General features: G+C 39.0%; 1 protein-coding gene across 2 annotated transcripts in view; it reads left to right on the top strand.

Moving 5' to 3' along the window:
* sult4a1 (sulfotransferase family 4A, member 1) overlaps positions 1–15,261 on the top strand; it is a 79,067-nt gene that overhangs the window by 47,499 nt on the left and 16,307 nt on the right. The window contains exons 3-7 of one of the 2 annotated variants that reach the window (XR_007935312.1): positions 827–907; positions 5,470–5,596; positions 6,111–6,205; positions 10,420–10,558; positions 15,056–15,155. Coding sequence is in view for 1 of the 2 variants with exons in the window: in XM_028817730.2 (XP_028673563.2) it covers positions 827–907; positions 5,470–5,596; positions 6,111–6,205; positions 10,420–10,558 (442 nt within the window). In the remaining variant the exon portion in view is untranslated. The remainder of the gene's footprint in view (positions 1–826; positions 908–5,469; positions 5,597–6,110; positions 6,206–10,419; positions 10,559–15,055; positions 15,156–15,261) is intronic. The other variant, XM_028817730.2, reaches the window with a different exon arrangement.

The following is a 15,261-nucleotide window of genomic DNA, read 5'->3' as shown; positions in this document are numbered from 1 at the left end:
CAAAAAATGAAGAAAGTTTTTAATACACAAAAATAAATAAAGTTCCTGTATACAATACAGCGCATAAGGCTTAAGTGTCCAGGTTACATTTCCTAAAGCTTCTATCTGTTATTGCATACACCATGACTTATGTTTGACCTATGTACATAACATACATGACCGTCAGAAGACTATGTGCCCTTAATGCCTATCTGTCTAACAGTTCATGTTTCTTTCTAGTTGTCTTACTTCCACCTGAGCTCATACTATTGTCTATATACAGAAATATAGCAGAACATTAAGAACAGAACAGAATCTTCCATTATCTATGTGAAACCTACATTCTATTTAAATTTGGTAAATTTACCATTAACATTAACTTAAGAGATTTGGCTTTTAAAATAAGCTTAACATTTGGGTGTTGTTCAGAACATGATCATCTTTTATAGTGATGGCATCAAGATGTCACATACCACACACAACAGTGCGATGTGAAGGTGGTTCCAAAATGGTGGCCCCCATTGCTGGAAACACATGAAACAGAATTGCAGTGATGTCACTAAAATAATGGTAGAATATGAAAATAATAAAAATAAATATTAATTTGACAAAAGCAAATGCAAAGCGAAATAAATACATGAAAAACCTGTTCCTGACTGACTGCTTTATGCCAACTCTAGACGCTATTCAAAATCTTCCTTAAAGCGGCCTGGCTGTGACACAAAAGCAGCTGAGACAGCCCAGTGATAAGAGTGTACTTAACCATAAAAATGGCAGTAATAAATAGTGGATAAAATTCTGCAAGCTATTTATTTATTTATCTGTTTATTTCCTTTTAACTTTCCAGGAGCTGACTTCACCTCGTTTAATAAAGAGCCACTTGCCATATCGGTTTCTACCAACAGCCATGCACAATGGGGAATCCAAGGTAAGTCTGTCCACTTTTAAACATGCTTTGTCCTGGGCAGGTCATAGGGAAGGGAAGCCATCAGCAAGAATACATTTCTTACTTTGTCTTCTTATTCCTCTTCCTGTTAATCTTTTCTAAACCCCCATTATCATTGTGTTATAAGAATTACTTATGAATGCTTTGTTATCACTTCAGTTTTTTAAATTTCTGGTGCATCCTGACTTACCTGTATGAGAAAACCCCCACATTTACATACCATTTGACTCGTCTTGATGTCTAGTTAAGCAAGACAGCAGCTTCTTGGGGGTTCCCTCCCAAAAACCCTCATCTCATGCTAGAGCATGTTTGGACCATATTTTGTGCAGGAAATTACACCATTATGATAAATAGTAAAACAATAGGTGCCTTCAGCAAAAATGAGAAGGAAGTTGTGCATGCCACATTAACTGATCCCAGAGGTTCACCTGCTAATGGGACACAAGCAGTCAAAGTTACTCCTTTTCACCAAACAAGAAAATGGGGGTCACTAATAGGGGCATGCGGAGTGTCATTTTATGCTGTTTTGAGGTTGTTGAACACAATATTTTTGATATTTGATTTTTTACTGGTTGTCCTACCCCTCATAGACACACTATCAAAAGGTTAAAATGATCAATTTCAAACATAAGCATTTTAGACTATTTCAATATTGATAAACAAATATATGTTTTTTTTCCTTTACTAGGGATCTAGCCCTCTATTGACCTCTGTCAGAGGTTGAAAATGACAAATTTCTATTATAATCAATAATATTTAGACTTTAAACATTTAAATTGAAGCATATGTTTTAATATTTGAAATATCTGACAAAGCTATTCTTATTTATTTTGTACTTCTACATATGAAGTAAATCATTATACAGTATTTCTTATGAACACTCTGACTTGGAGTGACTTACGCTAATTCAGACTTTTTAGTGTTTTGTATTTGCTGTGTTGTGTAACTTTGTTAAGCTGAAGATCCAATTTATTGTTATACTAGCAAAATACCCGCGCTTCGCAGCGGAGAAGTACTGTGTTAAAGAGGTTATGTAAACATATATATACATAAACATACTGTATATACATAAATATATACATATACACATCCACATATATATACATATATCAACATATATATACACATACATATATATATATATATATATATATATATATATACACACACATGCAGACACATATACATATATATACATATACATATTTGTATATCTACATATATATACACATATATACATATATATACATATACATATTTGTATATCTACATATATATAAACATATATACATATATATATATACATATTTGTATATCTACATACATACACACATATATATATATATATATATATATATATATATAGCTGATTACCCAGTGGATTCACTCACTGAGTGCAAGAGAAAAAAATAAAATGTATGTATAAAATAAGTTTAATTGCCAAATTTATTTTTCCACAAATAAAGAGCACTTACAATAACATAGAAATCAATATAAACAACATTAACATCATTATCATTTGAGAATATGAAGTAATATATAAGAAGCACATTGCATATAAATATAAATTATTAAACATTAAAATGTTCTTCTATAAAACACTACCGTGGCTATTCGCTTGTCTGTCCAGGATTTTAAATCAGCTGTAGCTCGCAAACCGTTTCACCTATTGACTTGAAATTTGGTACACAGATACTACGTCACGTCTACTATTCGCTTTCCCACACATATGAACACATATATATATATATATATATATACACACATACATATACACACACATACACATATATACATATGCATACATAGTGCGTTGCAACACGGGCTGTGATTGTTACATGAGAGGGAGACGACAAATCACAGCTTCCTGCTTTCTAATCGGGCTTGTGATTGCTGCTTTGACGGATGCCCAGATCCCACAGTATTTCCCCTTAGGAGAGGCGTTAGGCAAGTGTAATTGAATAGCGGTGCTGCAAGTTATTACTCTTTTTATCTTTATTTTATTTTATTGTAGAATCAACTCACAGCTGCGCGCACCAGTGCGTGCATGGCGGATGCGTACGGCTGACGTTTTCATTGTCTACCACCTTCGCTAATCATTCTTGAGGCAGATTGAAGACTTAAGTGCCAGCTTAACTGAAAAATTAAAGAAAACATACTAAGTTTTAAAAAAAATGAGTTTTAACGGGAAAAGATGCCGACGAAAGAAGAGAAGCAGCGGGACGCTAGGGTCAAGAGCTGCTCATTAAGCAGCAAGCGCACCAACCTCTGAGCAAACGAATGGTAAACGTACAGAGAAAGAGGATAAATACTATGAATGGTCATGTCAAGTGTATTCACTCCACGTTATCGTGCAGTGCGCTGTTACTGGTATTTTGATAAAAGAATCTGAATAACATATAAGAAGCGTATAAATCATTAAACAGTAAAACATTAACATTTAAGAAGTAAAGATACATTGAGTACTACTGTAGTGCTTTCGGGTATAGTACATTTTTTGTTTGCCCATTACATGCATAAATGTATACATTTTTTGGTGTACCTACCCAAGAACACGCGACATGACCCGGCAGTTAAAAATGTATCGCTCCAGCAATTTTAACTGTGTTACAAAGTCATCTAATATGGTATTGCAAACGGCAGCGGGAGCGTTTCTATAAACTCAATTTAAACTTACTGTTTACACCGTGCTTTGAAGATGCATAGTATGCGACACGTGTTTCGCCGTAATTGTGGGCTCATTAGGAGTACACAGTCACTGCACTCCCTTACGGGAATCGATCCTCGGACGTAGAGGCGAAGCCCCTAACGTTGTGCCACGGCGTGAGGTTCGTTCATTTGACAGCATGTAGATCGGGGTAATTACATTGCAGGCATTCGTAGTCTGATTCACAATCTGATTGTATGGGTGGTTACCTACCAGGTAACGCTTGTGGTTGGTGAGCAAGTCGGCTAACTTCTGCCACGGTGCCCTCTTTCAGTTGCGAGAAGCAGATCATACAATGGTTGAAATAGTTTAATATATATAGCAAAATCACCGCGCTTCGCAGGGGCGAATATGGTATTGCAAACGGCAGCGTTTCTATAAACTTAAAGTTACGGTTTATACCGTGCCTTGTTTCATATTCTTTTCCTACCTTATCAATTGTGTAATGTGTTTTTTGAAGAGGTTTGATTCATGGAAGTGATCACTCCTGCTGCGTTCAGTCACTTCACGTGAGCCACTGTCTTGTGTGATGTTGCGATGTCCACGGGTTTATTTAATGTTAGCTAAGACCCGGCAGTTAAAAGTTTCTCGCTACAGCAATTTTAACTCTGTTACAAAGTGATGCAAACTCTCGTTTATACCTCGTGTCTTCTCATTAAACTTGTATCTCGCGAATATGGCATTGCAAACGGCAGCGGGAGCGTTTCTATAAAGTTAAGGTTACGGTTTACACCGTGCTTTTTTATACCTCGTGTCTTATGAAGATGCTTGTATGCGTCACTCACTTGCTTCTTATTGTTTCGCTGCCTTGTCAATTGTGTAATGAATGTTTTCTTCTGCGCTCTTTGGGGCTCCTCCTTCTTTTCCACGTACTGAGTTCACAGTCAGTTCACGTGATTACGTGGGAGGCGTGATGACGCGACACGCAACTCAGTCTCCTACGGCCATCTTGCTGCCTACCATTACAGAGTATGGACAAAAAAGAGGTTCCAGTTATGACCATTACGCGTATAATTTTGAAATGAAAACTGCCTAACTTTTGTAAGTAAGCTGTAAGGAATGAGCCTGCCAAATTTCAGCCTTCCACCTACACGGGAAGTTGGAGAATTAGTGATGAGTGAGTCAGTCAGTCAGTGAGTGAGTGAGTCAGTCAGTCAGTCAGTCAGTGAGGGCTTTGCCTTTTATTATTATAGATAAGTGCCATGAGCATTAAGAAAGGTGCATATAAATAAAATGTATTATTATTATTAAAGTACAATGTACATCACGGTATTTCATGCTTACATGTCTCCCACAGTCTACTGACAGTGATATACAGCAGTACAACAACCACAGATAAATCAGAGAAACAGTGCCAGGCAAGTTGTAATGGTGGATCAATGGTGAAGTGGTGGGAGATTAAACTTGTGACCCCAAATTGCAATACATATCTCAGGAATCAACATGGCTCTGCCCTGAGCATCTTGGTGTAATGACAAATGTAGTGAGAGAAATCTTTGATTACAGAAAAATAATGAAATGCAGTGGGTGGGAATCTCTGATTTATTGGTTAAAAGGCAAGCATGCTAACCATCACAGCACATATGGTGCTCTTTCTCTTGTCTATAGATCATGCTATAAATTTCAGCTCTTTGCCTTTAAAAACAAAGCTGAGCATAAAGAGCAAACAAACAAGCAAACTGACAAGTGGAAAGAAGATTAGATACAAAAAAAATACTTGAAAAAATAGGAAAGTTTAATTCCTAACCAATATACTGACTCTAAAAGAACATACAAAATAACCACAAATACTTTCCCAATTTGTTTTCCAGTTATTTTTTCTTCTTTTTTTATACAGGTGATATATATGGCTAGGAATCCCAAAGACCTTGTGGTATCGTATTACCAGTTTCATCGCTCTTTGCGGACAATGAGTTATAGAGGAACGTTTCAGGAATTCTGCAGGAGGTTTATGAATGACAAGTGTAAGTAAGATTATACACCTTTTATTACTAGGTATGTATTACATTTGTAACTAATTGTTTACATGACCCCAATATCACAGTTCAGTCCCTGGATGGATGGTCTTCTATGTCGAGTTCATGTGGGTAGAGTAAAGGCTCCTTCATGGACATGCATGAGTTTGACTTATGATGGACTGGCATTCAGTCCAAGGTTGTACTCACTTCTGTTAGGACATGATTATGGCTCCCTGTAGTCCTATACTGAAAGGAACAAGTTAGGACAATATATGAATGTCTTTTCCCAAATTAGAAATTTTCCAAATTTAGTAACTCCTGCAGGGGACACCATAAGACTAGGAACATGGTGTCCTGCATGTATGGGAGATTTTCAGGGGAACAACACTATATTTTTTACTTTTGGGGAAGAACTGGAAGAATTGGAGCCAGGGGGCGTCTGATGGAGAAGAACAGCAATGGTGTAGCTGTAGATGGAGAGGTCAGTAAGCAACTTATCTGTTATGGATTATTCTTTCAGTGGGATATGGTTCCTGGTTTGAGCATGTGCAAGAATTCTGGGAGCACCGTATGGATTCCAATGTCCTTTTCCTGAAGTATGAGGACATGTTCAAGGTATGTTAACGACCCATTCAAATATAATTTGTTTATTTCAAGAGTGGTAACAGCTTATTGTGACCAATAAGGGGCATTGCAGCATGGCCAACTTCAGACACCACCCCACAAACAAAAGTCCCAAGTTCAAATAAGTGATTTATTATTAATAATTACCTTACCTCCCAACTCTAACCCGCCTGGATGTGGCAGAGCAGTTCCTTTTATCTTCGACCTGGAATAACTTCCTGTGTCCCATAGGAAGCACTTCCAAGTCAAACAGAAGTTCCAAAGAGTAGGGATCACATATTCCTGTAGCATCCCCTGGTGTCACCCACAGGACACTGTGGGTGCCCAGTGGGTGTATGCACTGGTATTGTCTCCCAGGGAGGCTGCAATCAATCGTTTCAGGGGAGCCAGTAGCCTTGCCAGGTTGTCTCCCCTTGTTCTTCCATCCTACTGGCCTCCAGGCTGGCTCAAGGATCAGAACTCATCCTGACTGGGATGCCCACACATGCGTGCTGTCCATCACAATGTATTGAAATGAATGAGAATATGATACCATCCCATCACTATTTAACATCTCTGCCTACAGCTTCGTATTCTTTTATCTCACAGCTTATTGATTGTCTTGCCACCATTCATCTGTGACAATGGGCCTTCATCTCCTAACGGATTTTTAAACTTGCCTTTCCTTTGTTGAGGTGGCCTTTTATACCCCTCTTGGTAGTCAGAGGTTCCCAGGAAAGACCTAAGTTTGCTGAATCATTACCATCATCACCAAGTTAAAGGAAATATTAATTATGGCTTCAGGTCTTTTCTCTCCTAGTTATTATTTAAGTTTGAAAGTAACAAAAGAATTTTTATCTCCTCTATTAATATATGCTATACAAGTCCAAGGTTATGAGTTATAAAACCACACTTAAATTCCCTCCTCTGTCACATTGTATGACCCTGAGCAAGCCACTTAACCTCTCTATGATCTAATTATGAAAAGTATCAGTAAACAATTATATTGTAATGTGAATTTCCCCTTGGGATTAATAAAGTATCTATCTATCTATCTATCTATCTATCTATCTATCTATCTATCTATCTATCTATCTATCTATCTATCTATCTATCTATCTATCTATCATGTCCTAATCTTGGATAAAGGCTTCAACTTAATATTTAATAACAATAATAATTTTGGGTGGCAGTGTGGCACAGTGGTTAGTGTCACTGGTACACTTGAACTAGCACCATGGGTTTGTATTGCACACCTTACTGTTGCTTGTTTGCAGTTTGCACTTTCTCAACGTGACTTTTTGAATTTTGGTGAGGATACTCCAGGTTTCCTTCCACTTCCAAAAGGTCATGCATGTTAGGTTAACTTGTGATGCCCCTAGAGTGTGTGTATGTAGTCTGTGAAGGACTGGCACCAGTGACACTCCAGGTTAGCTCCACGCTCCCTGGTTACGTCCGGGAGCTTCTTGAACCCAGAACTGTTGATAACGTACCTGAGGATGAGCTGGGCAAATGAGGACACACACACAGTCAGCAAAGGGTTGCTGCAATGTGGTTAAGTGCCTTTAGTTTAAATCAACAAACAAACAGTATTCCAAAGTGCAGTGCATTCCAAATAATGAAATAAATAATTTAATAAAATGATGTGCAAGGTGGAGGTTAAAATCGATAAATAATCCAATAAAAATTAATTATGGTTAAAATCCCGGGCAGATTCTTCTTTTAAAACAGTCATGAGCCCCAATTTCCTTTCTAAAATCTTCTGTCTCCAGTGCAGTCATCCATGTTTCCTTGGTTTGTTTTCCAACTGCCACTCCCTTGGCATCTGTAGGACAGCCCCTGAGCCCCACTCACATCTTCCTTAGCCAGTCCTTCAGCATATACCTGGGAGACGCTGCATGATGGGGCCGCCTCTACTCCTCCTGCATAGCTCAATAGCCCCACACTGAAGTGATTTTAATAGAAAAATAATACTTGCTTTAGTAAGCTACCAGGGCTCTTTTATCCTTCTTTTTTTATTTAATGAGTATATCATTACTCTGCCATGGAGTGCCATCCCTTTCAGGGTTGTTGCCTGTTTTCCATCTGTCACTTTTAGGATAGACAGACACCAGCTCAGTGTGACTGTGAACTGAACAGGCAGGTTAGGAAATGAATTAAATAAATAATTTAGGGAAAATTGCCATATGTGAATGACATAAATAATGCATGTTTAATTTCTTTCCAGATGTGTTACATAAATATACAAAGAGTTTGTAAAATGCTGAGGTTATTTCAAATTCTAATAATAGGCATGACAGGAACAAAGCACACCCTACATACTTTCTGAAAATATATGTCCTGCACATTACAAATTCAAGCCTTGTGCTCGAAACAAATCTCTCAGTGTGTATCACTCCAACGTCCTGTGATCTCTTACATTTTTCTTGAACTTTTATAGTAATTTATAATGACATAACATAAAACATAACATTGCCAAACTCCCTTAGTCCAGGTCAGGGTCTTGGGGAGCCAGAGTCTCTCCAGACAGTGCTGTGTGGTGGATGGGGTGCTAGTTAGTCAGTGTGGCCAGTTAATCTAATAGGTAGGTCTTTGAGAAAGCAGTGAGTTGTGGGGTTAGAACATAGGTCGTTGGTTCCATGAGGCAGTAGTGCTAACTACCGCTCTGCTATTCTACTTCATTGCACCCGACAAGCTGTTTTGGGAACTGGGCCTTAAATGAACAAGTGGGATCAAAACAGTTGTAAGGAGCAAATCAGTTAAGCTGATTAAAACAACATGAAGTTCTGTATTTTAATATTCTGGTTTATCATGGTAAGTGGCAACATGTCACAGTATATTGAGTGTTATTTGTACAAGCAAAGAACAATTTCACTGTACTATACATGTGACAATTCTAGTACTATTAAAGCATATGACACAGTAACATATTGATTATTTATTATATTTACTGCTCACAACAGGCCTCTCCAGTTCCATTAAAGGAGCCTCTCCTCTCATCTCCTGCCTTTTTTCCTTACAACCCAGTCCCATCTTCCTTTCTCCTGTGCATTTCCTATCAAAGCTCTGATTTGCGACTTGTTAATCCTTGGTGAGGTGGTATCTATTAAGCTTTTTAGTGCCCCTTCCAAAAGCTTGAACTAACAGTCCCTAGTGTTCCAGAACATCTGAGCTTTAAAGTCAACATGTGTGCCATCTATTACTGCAATGAGGTAGCACAGTGCCAGGCTCAGGCTCCTCTCAAGCATTTTAACCCTCTTATTCTCAAAGTGTCTCTCTGGGAGGTTTCAGCTCTTGGGCTGCTACTATTACCATTGTTGTCTTATGATGGCAGCCTAGTGTAGTCCTCTATGTAGGAAGTAAAAATGTTAGGTTTGAATACATAATGGGCAGTTGGAAAATCGAGAGTACACCCTTACGAGAAGGATTTAGGAGTCACAGTGAACTCTAAGCTATCGACTTCCTGACAGTGTTCAGAAGCCATTAAGAAGGCAGAATATTAGGTTATATAGCACAATATGTGAAGTACAAGTCCAAGGAGGTTCTGCTCAACCTTTATAATGCATTGGTGAGGCATCATCTGCTACTGTGTGCAATTTTGGTCTCCAGGCTACAAAAATGACATAACAGCACTAGAAACGTCCAGAGAAGAGTGACGAGGCTGATTCCAGGGCTACAGGGGTTAAATTATGAGGAAAGATTAAAACAACATTGAAGGTGTTTAAAATTATGAAGGGGATTAATACAGTGGATCGAGACTGTTATTTTAAAATGAGTTCATCAAGAACACGGGGACACAGTTGGAAACTTGTTAAGGATAAATTTTGCACAAACATTAGGAAATTTTGCTTTACACAAAGAACGATAGACACTTGGAATAAGCAACCAAGTAGTGTAGTTGACAGTAAGACGTTAGGGACTTTCAAAACTTGACGATGTTTTTTTGGAAGAAATAAGTGGATGGTACTGGCGAGCTTTGTTGGGCTGAATGGCCTGTTCTCGTCTAGCTTATTCTAATTTTCTAATGTTCTACTGTCCTCTGGATGTTTTCTGCTAGACATTCTGTTTCCATTCACCAAACCCCATCAAAATATTAACAATTGATATTACTTTGATATTACATCCATTGTTCTTTCTGTTATCATACTGATATACTCATGAGCCTGACCCTTAATTTATAATTTATTATTTTCTTATTGTTCCTAATGTTGTTCTTTTTCTTTCAGGATCTTGCCACTTTGGTGGAGCAGCTAGCCCGGTTTTTTGAAGTAGCATGTGACAAGGTCCAGCTAGAAACCATGATTGAGAACTGCCACCAACTCATTGAGCAGTGCTGCAATTCAGAAGCGCTCTCCATTTGCAGGGGTATGTACAGTACGTCCACTTGAGGGACACAGAACTAAATCATTTTTCAGGAGTGCCTTATCGGGCTTGGCACCTGCTTTTGTAGAAGTGATATCTTTAAAGCCAGATATCCCCTGTTTCTGCCTGGATAATGAAAAATACATTACCATCCATTTTATCAAGACAGTTGGTCTTGTGATCAAGACATGAAGGCAATGGGATTGGTTTGGATGCAAGAAGAACCATGTAGCAAAGACACTGATGCTCTAAGATGCTGCTAGCAGAAAGAATTAGATTGACGATAAATGGATAGACACATTAAAATTTTAAATAGCTGCCCACTTGCTGTATGATTGAGTTGTCAGGCTGCAGTGTAAGGTGGGGCTGTCTGATGGAATTCACTGTATAGCAGCCTCAGGCTGTCAGATGTATTTCCCAACACTAATAACAATAATAATAATTCATTACATTTATATAGCGCTTTTCTCAGTTCTCAAAGCGCTATCCACACAGGGAGGAACCGGGAAGCGAACCCACAATCTTCCACAGTCTCCTTACTGCAAAGCAGCAGCACTACCACTGCTAAGTAGTTTATTACCAGTAAAGGGGAGGGAAAAAAGTGGAGAGGGTACTTTTCACAAAGGTTGCATTTTAGAACAATACCCAGAATGGGAAAGGAGAGCTGAAGGTCAGAGCTAAGCACAGAGTGCTTCTGTAAACAGATCATTCACCTGCCTGAAGTACTGCAGTATTGGACATTGTAGGTCTGCTCAAAATAGGAATATAAGTGCTTTGATTTCTTGCAATGGTATTCACACCTTGTTAGAGGCAGCATGGCAGCACTGTCTTGGCGTGGCTTCTTCACAGATGTTGTGTCTTGCGTATAAATTCTATATCAGGTACTCAATGTATTCAGTGTGCAAGTTCTCCTTGTGCCATGTGGTTTTTCTCAGAGTACTTCTGTTTTCCTCCCACTTCCCAAAGACAGGCAGGTTAGCTTGATTCTCAACTCTAAATTGGCCCAATAGGAGTGAGTGTGGCTCAATGTGTGTTTTAGACTGGTGTCTTGTCCTTTGGTTGGTTTCTGTCCTGGCTCTAACTCTCCAATGAATGATGTTTTCCCTGCATTCCTTCTAGGGTATATGAGGACATGTATTAACATTTCGGATAAGTTAACACAACAACAGCAAGAGAATGTCTCATTGTGTTTTAACAAGGCCAGTTTTTTGACAGCCCCCCAGCTTTGACCCTCTAAGAAGGCAAGAAAAAACACCCCAAAAAACTTGTAGGAAAAATAAAATGAAAGAAATCTTGGGAAAGGTTGTTTAGAGGCAAAATGGGGTAAATACAACATACAAAACAGAGGATAAATAATCCTCTTCACAGAACTAGATAACCAATCTATTATTGCCATTTCAGAAATAAAATGGTAGAAACTTCATTGTTTTTGCTCTGCACCCCTCACCAAGTGCATGCACAGTGCACCCCGACATCTCTCACTGCAAAATGCAAGAACAGATTATACCATTCACTTAATACAGAACTATCACATATGAGGGTACAGATTTGTTAAAATACATCAAAACAAAGTCGAAACTAATTAACAGAAATGAAAAACAATATCTGTCAATCAGTTAATTGTAGAACCACAGCCAGATTGTAGAAAAGGAGTCAGACAAGCCAGACACTGTTAGAGTCCTGGATATCTCGGCCAACAAGCCACCTCCCCACTACTGACTATTCCAGAGCTGAATCAGTGCTGGGCTGGCCAATGATGAAAGGACCCTTCTACCTGATGATTCCAGTGCTCCTTTATCAGAGATGACTTTTCCTTAGGTAGGCAAACAACTTGGCAGTAGAGCAGTGGCACCACGTGCCACATGATGATACCAAGAAGAGGGGAGGGTTAGTGACAGTTTATCTATATTACTAAATGACAGTTTAATTTATGAACGGACAGCGGACGCACCGAAGTGCATGCGCACTGCACCGAAGCGCCCCAGAGTCAAACCCAGCGGCTTCCCAGAGTCGGTAGGTGGCGCCCAAACAACACAACCTGTAAACTAAACTTGCTCTAATCCACTGTGCCAGCAGTCTGTGTGGCATATTTGAATCACATAATGGTAACAGTAAACGACGTCTACCTAACAACACAGAAAAACAAATACGAGACAGCATGGATAAAAACAATAAACAAAGGCCCCTACAACGTGCTTCAGGAACACCAGATGCAAAGAAGTCACGGCTCCAAAAAGAAAGAGCTCAACTAACGGAAATACAAGAACAAGCCCGTTTGGATAAAAACAATGAACGAAGGCGCCCACAACGCGCTTCTGAAACAGTATGGATACGAACTGTAAACTAAACCTCAGATAAAGTGTGCACGCCAGGTTGTACAGTATATATGCACAGATGCCAGAGGCAACAGGCAAGCCGTACACACCACCACCGCTGCCCGAACGCAACTGCCCACACCACCACATATACCACCTCCAGGCCTGGGTCCGCCGCCATCGTCACTTCAGCACGCGAATCCGCCGCCGTCAGCAAACAACGTCTAGCTAACGACACAGTCATAGAAAAACAAACACGAGACCGCATGGATAAAAACAATACACGGAGGCTCCTACAATGCGCTTCAGAAACACCAGAGACAAAGACGTCACGGCTCCACAATGAAAGAGCTCAACTAACGGACTGACACAGCAGAGGTAAAGGAGTCATGGCTCCAAATGGAAAGAGCTCAATGATTAGTAATACAACACCGAGCCCATACTTCCCAGAGTCAGGACGTGGTGCACAAACAACACAACGTGTAAACTACACTTGTTCTAATCCACTGTGCCAGCAGTCAGTGTGGCATATGTGAATCACATAACGGTAATTGTAATGTAGCCCTCCATGCTCGGATCTGCCACCATGGTCACTTCAGCACGCGAATCCGCCTCCGTCAGCAAATGACTTCTAGCTGAAGACACAGCCATAGAAAAACAAAAAGGAGACTGCATGGATAAAAACAATAAACGAAGGCGCCTACAACGCGCTTCTGAAACACCAGAACCAGATGAGTCACAGCTCCAAAAAGAAACCGCTTTACTACAAATATGTTTATTTAATTAAATGAACATTTCCCAGGATGCACCCACCCTCCATGATATTTCATCCCTCCAAATATCGGAGGGAACAGAAAGTGATTGCCATTCTTGGATTTGTGATTCTTTCGAGAATCGCAGGGTTACTGGTAAATATTATATTAATTATTTTGTAGTACTAATGACTAACCAAAAAGATGCAGTATATACATCTATTCAGCAGCTCTACTCAGGGTATGCTACATTGAAGTAGTAAATCTTCAGCCAGGATTTCAAAACTGGAAGGACACATCTTATAGTAGCAGGCAGACCATTCCACACTTTCACAGCTGTTGAACTGTTAAACTAACAGGTTAAGGTTTTGTGAACACTGAAGTAGTGACCTATGAAAGTATATAATGATGGCAGTAGTTGGTGTTCTAGGACAACAAAGTTTGCAAACAAGGTAAGCATGATTAGTTCCCTAGGCCATTGGTGAAATCTCCACCCTCAAGCTGAAAAAATTCAAATGTTACAAATGTCAGTTTGACTCCACGACCCAAAAACATTTTGTATTTCTATAAAATTTAAGCAGTGCTGCGTCAGTGTTCCTAGAAATCAAATTTGAATCCCAGTGTGAGAAGAGTTTGGATGTTCGTCCTTGGTCAGTTTTGGCTTTTTCCTTCATTTCACATTCCAAATGACATGACTTCTTTGTTTAATTGGTTTAATTGGCCTGGTATGATAGTGACTGCCAGGAATGAACATATTCCTGCCTTGTGTTCGGTGTTGCTAGAAGATGTTAAGTCTCTTCACAACCCTAAAATTGAAATAAGTAGCTTCAATGAACAGATGGATGGATGGAAGACAGTTTAATTTACTCATTTGTGCAGCCACATCATATTGACAATAGAAAGGGACAGATTTGTTTTTTTGAGTGTTCTGCTGTGCATAATCCCCCTACAACCTGCCTTTGTACTAGTAGTAGCATTGTCAAATGTACAAAGTCCTGAGAAATTCTTACTTGAATGTCCGACCAACATGCAACAAGTCATCACTGTGGAGTCTAGGCTTCATGGAAGTAACCACATGGTGGTTACACAACTGTTAAAGAGTGTTGAACTGGTCACAAGTCTACATTCGTACAGTGTGCATGAGTGAGCTCTACAATGGACTGGCATGCTATCCAGTGTAGGTGTACAGTGTGGTTTGGGACAGGCTCCTGTTCACTGATAGAAATACATAGATGGATGTATGTATGGATGCCTTAAAATGTCAAGGAAGATCTGCTTGAAGTAAAAGTTAATCATCTCAATTTTCCAGCTTTTTTTTTTTTTTTTTTTTGCTTTTTTTATCACCATTTTCATTTTATAGATTTATATATAGATACCAATTTGTTTTTTGTTTCGTTTGCTTTGTTTCTTTCTCAATTTTGTTTTTCTTATAGTACACGGACTTGAAGATATGTTGCTGTGATAATCATTAGGAACATTAATGTACAGTATGTCTCCGGTACGTTCAATGCCATGACCAAATATTTTTACAAGGTGAGTTGAAATTGTATACTGCAGCCAAGACTTCGTAGAAATCAAAGTTGGAGCAATAAGATCCAACTTTTATTAAACATTTTGGAACGGAATTCTGTTCAGTGAG

This window comes from Erpetoichthys calabaricus, chromosome 1 (assembly GCF_900747795.2).
Source record: "Erpetoichthys calabaricus chromosome 1, fErpCal1.3, whole genome shotgun sequence".
Lineage (NCBI taxonomy): Eukaryota > Metazoa > Chordata > Cladistia > Polypteriformes > Polypteridae > Erpetoichthys > Erpetoichthys calabaricus.
Note: the sequence above shows the minus strand (reverse complement) of the source record. Positions and strands in the feature narration are given on the sequence as shown.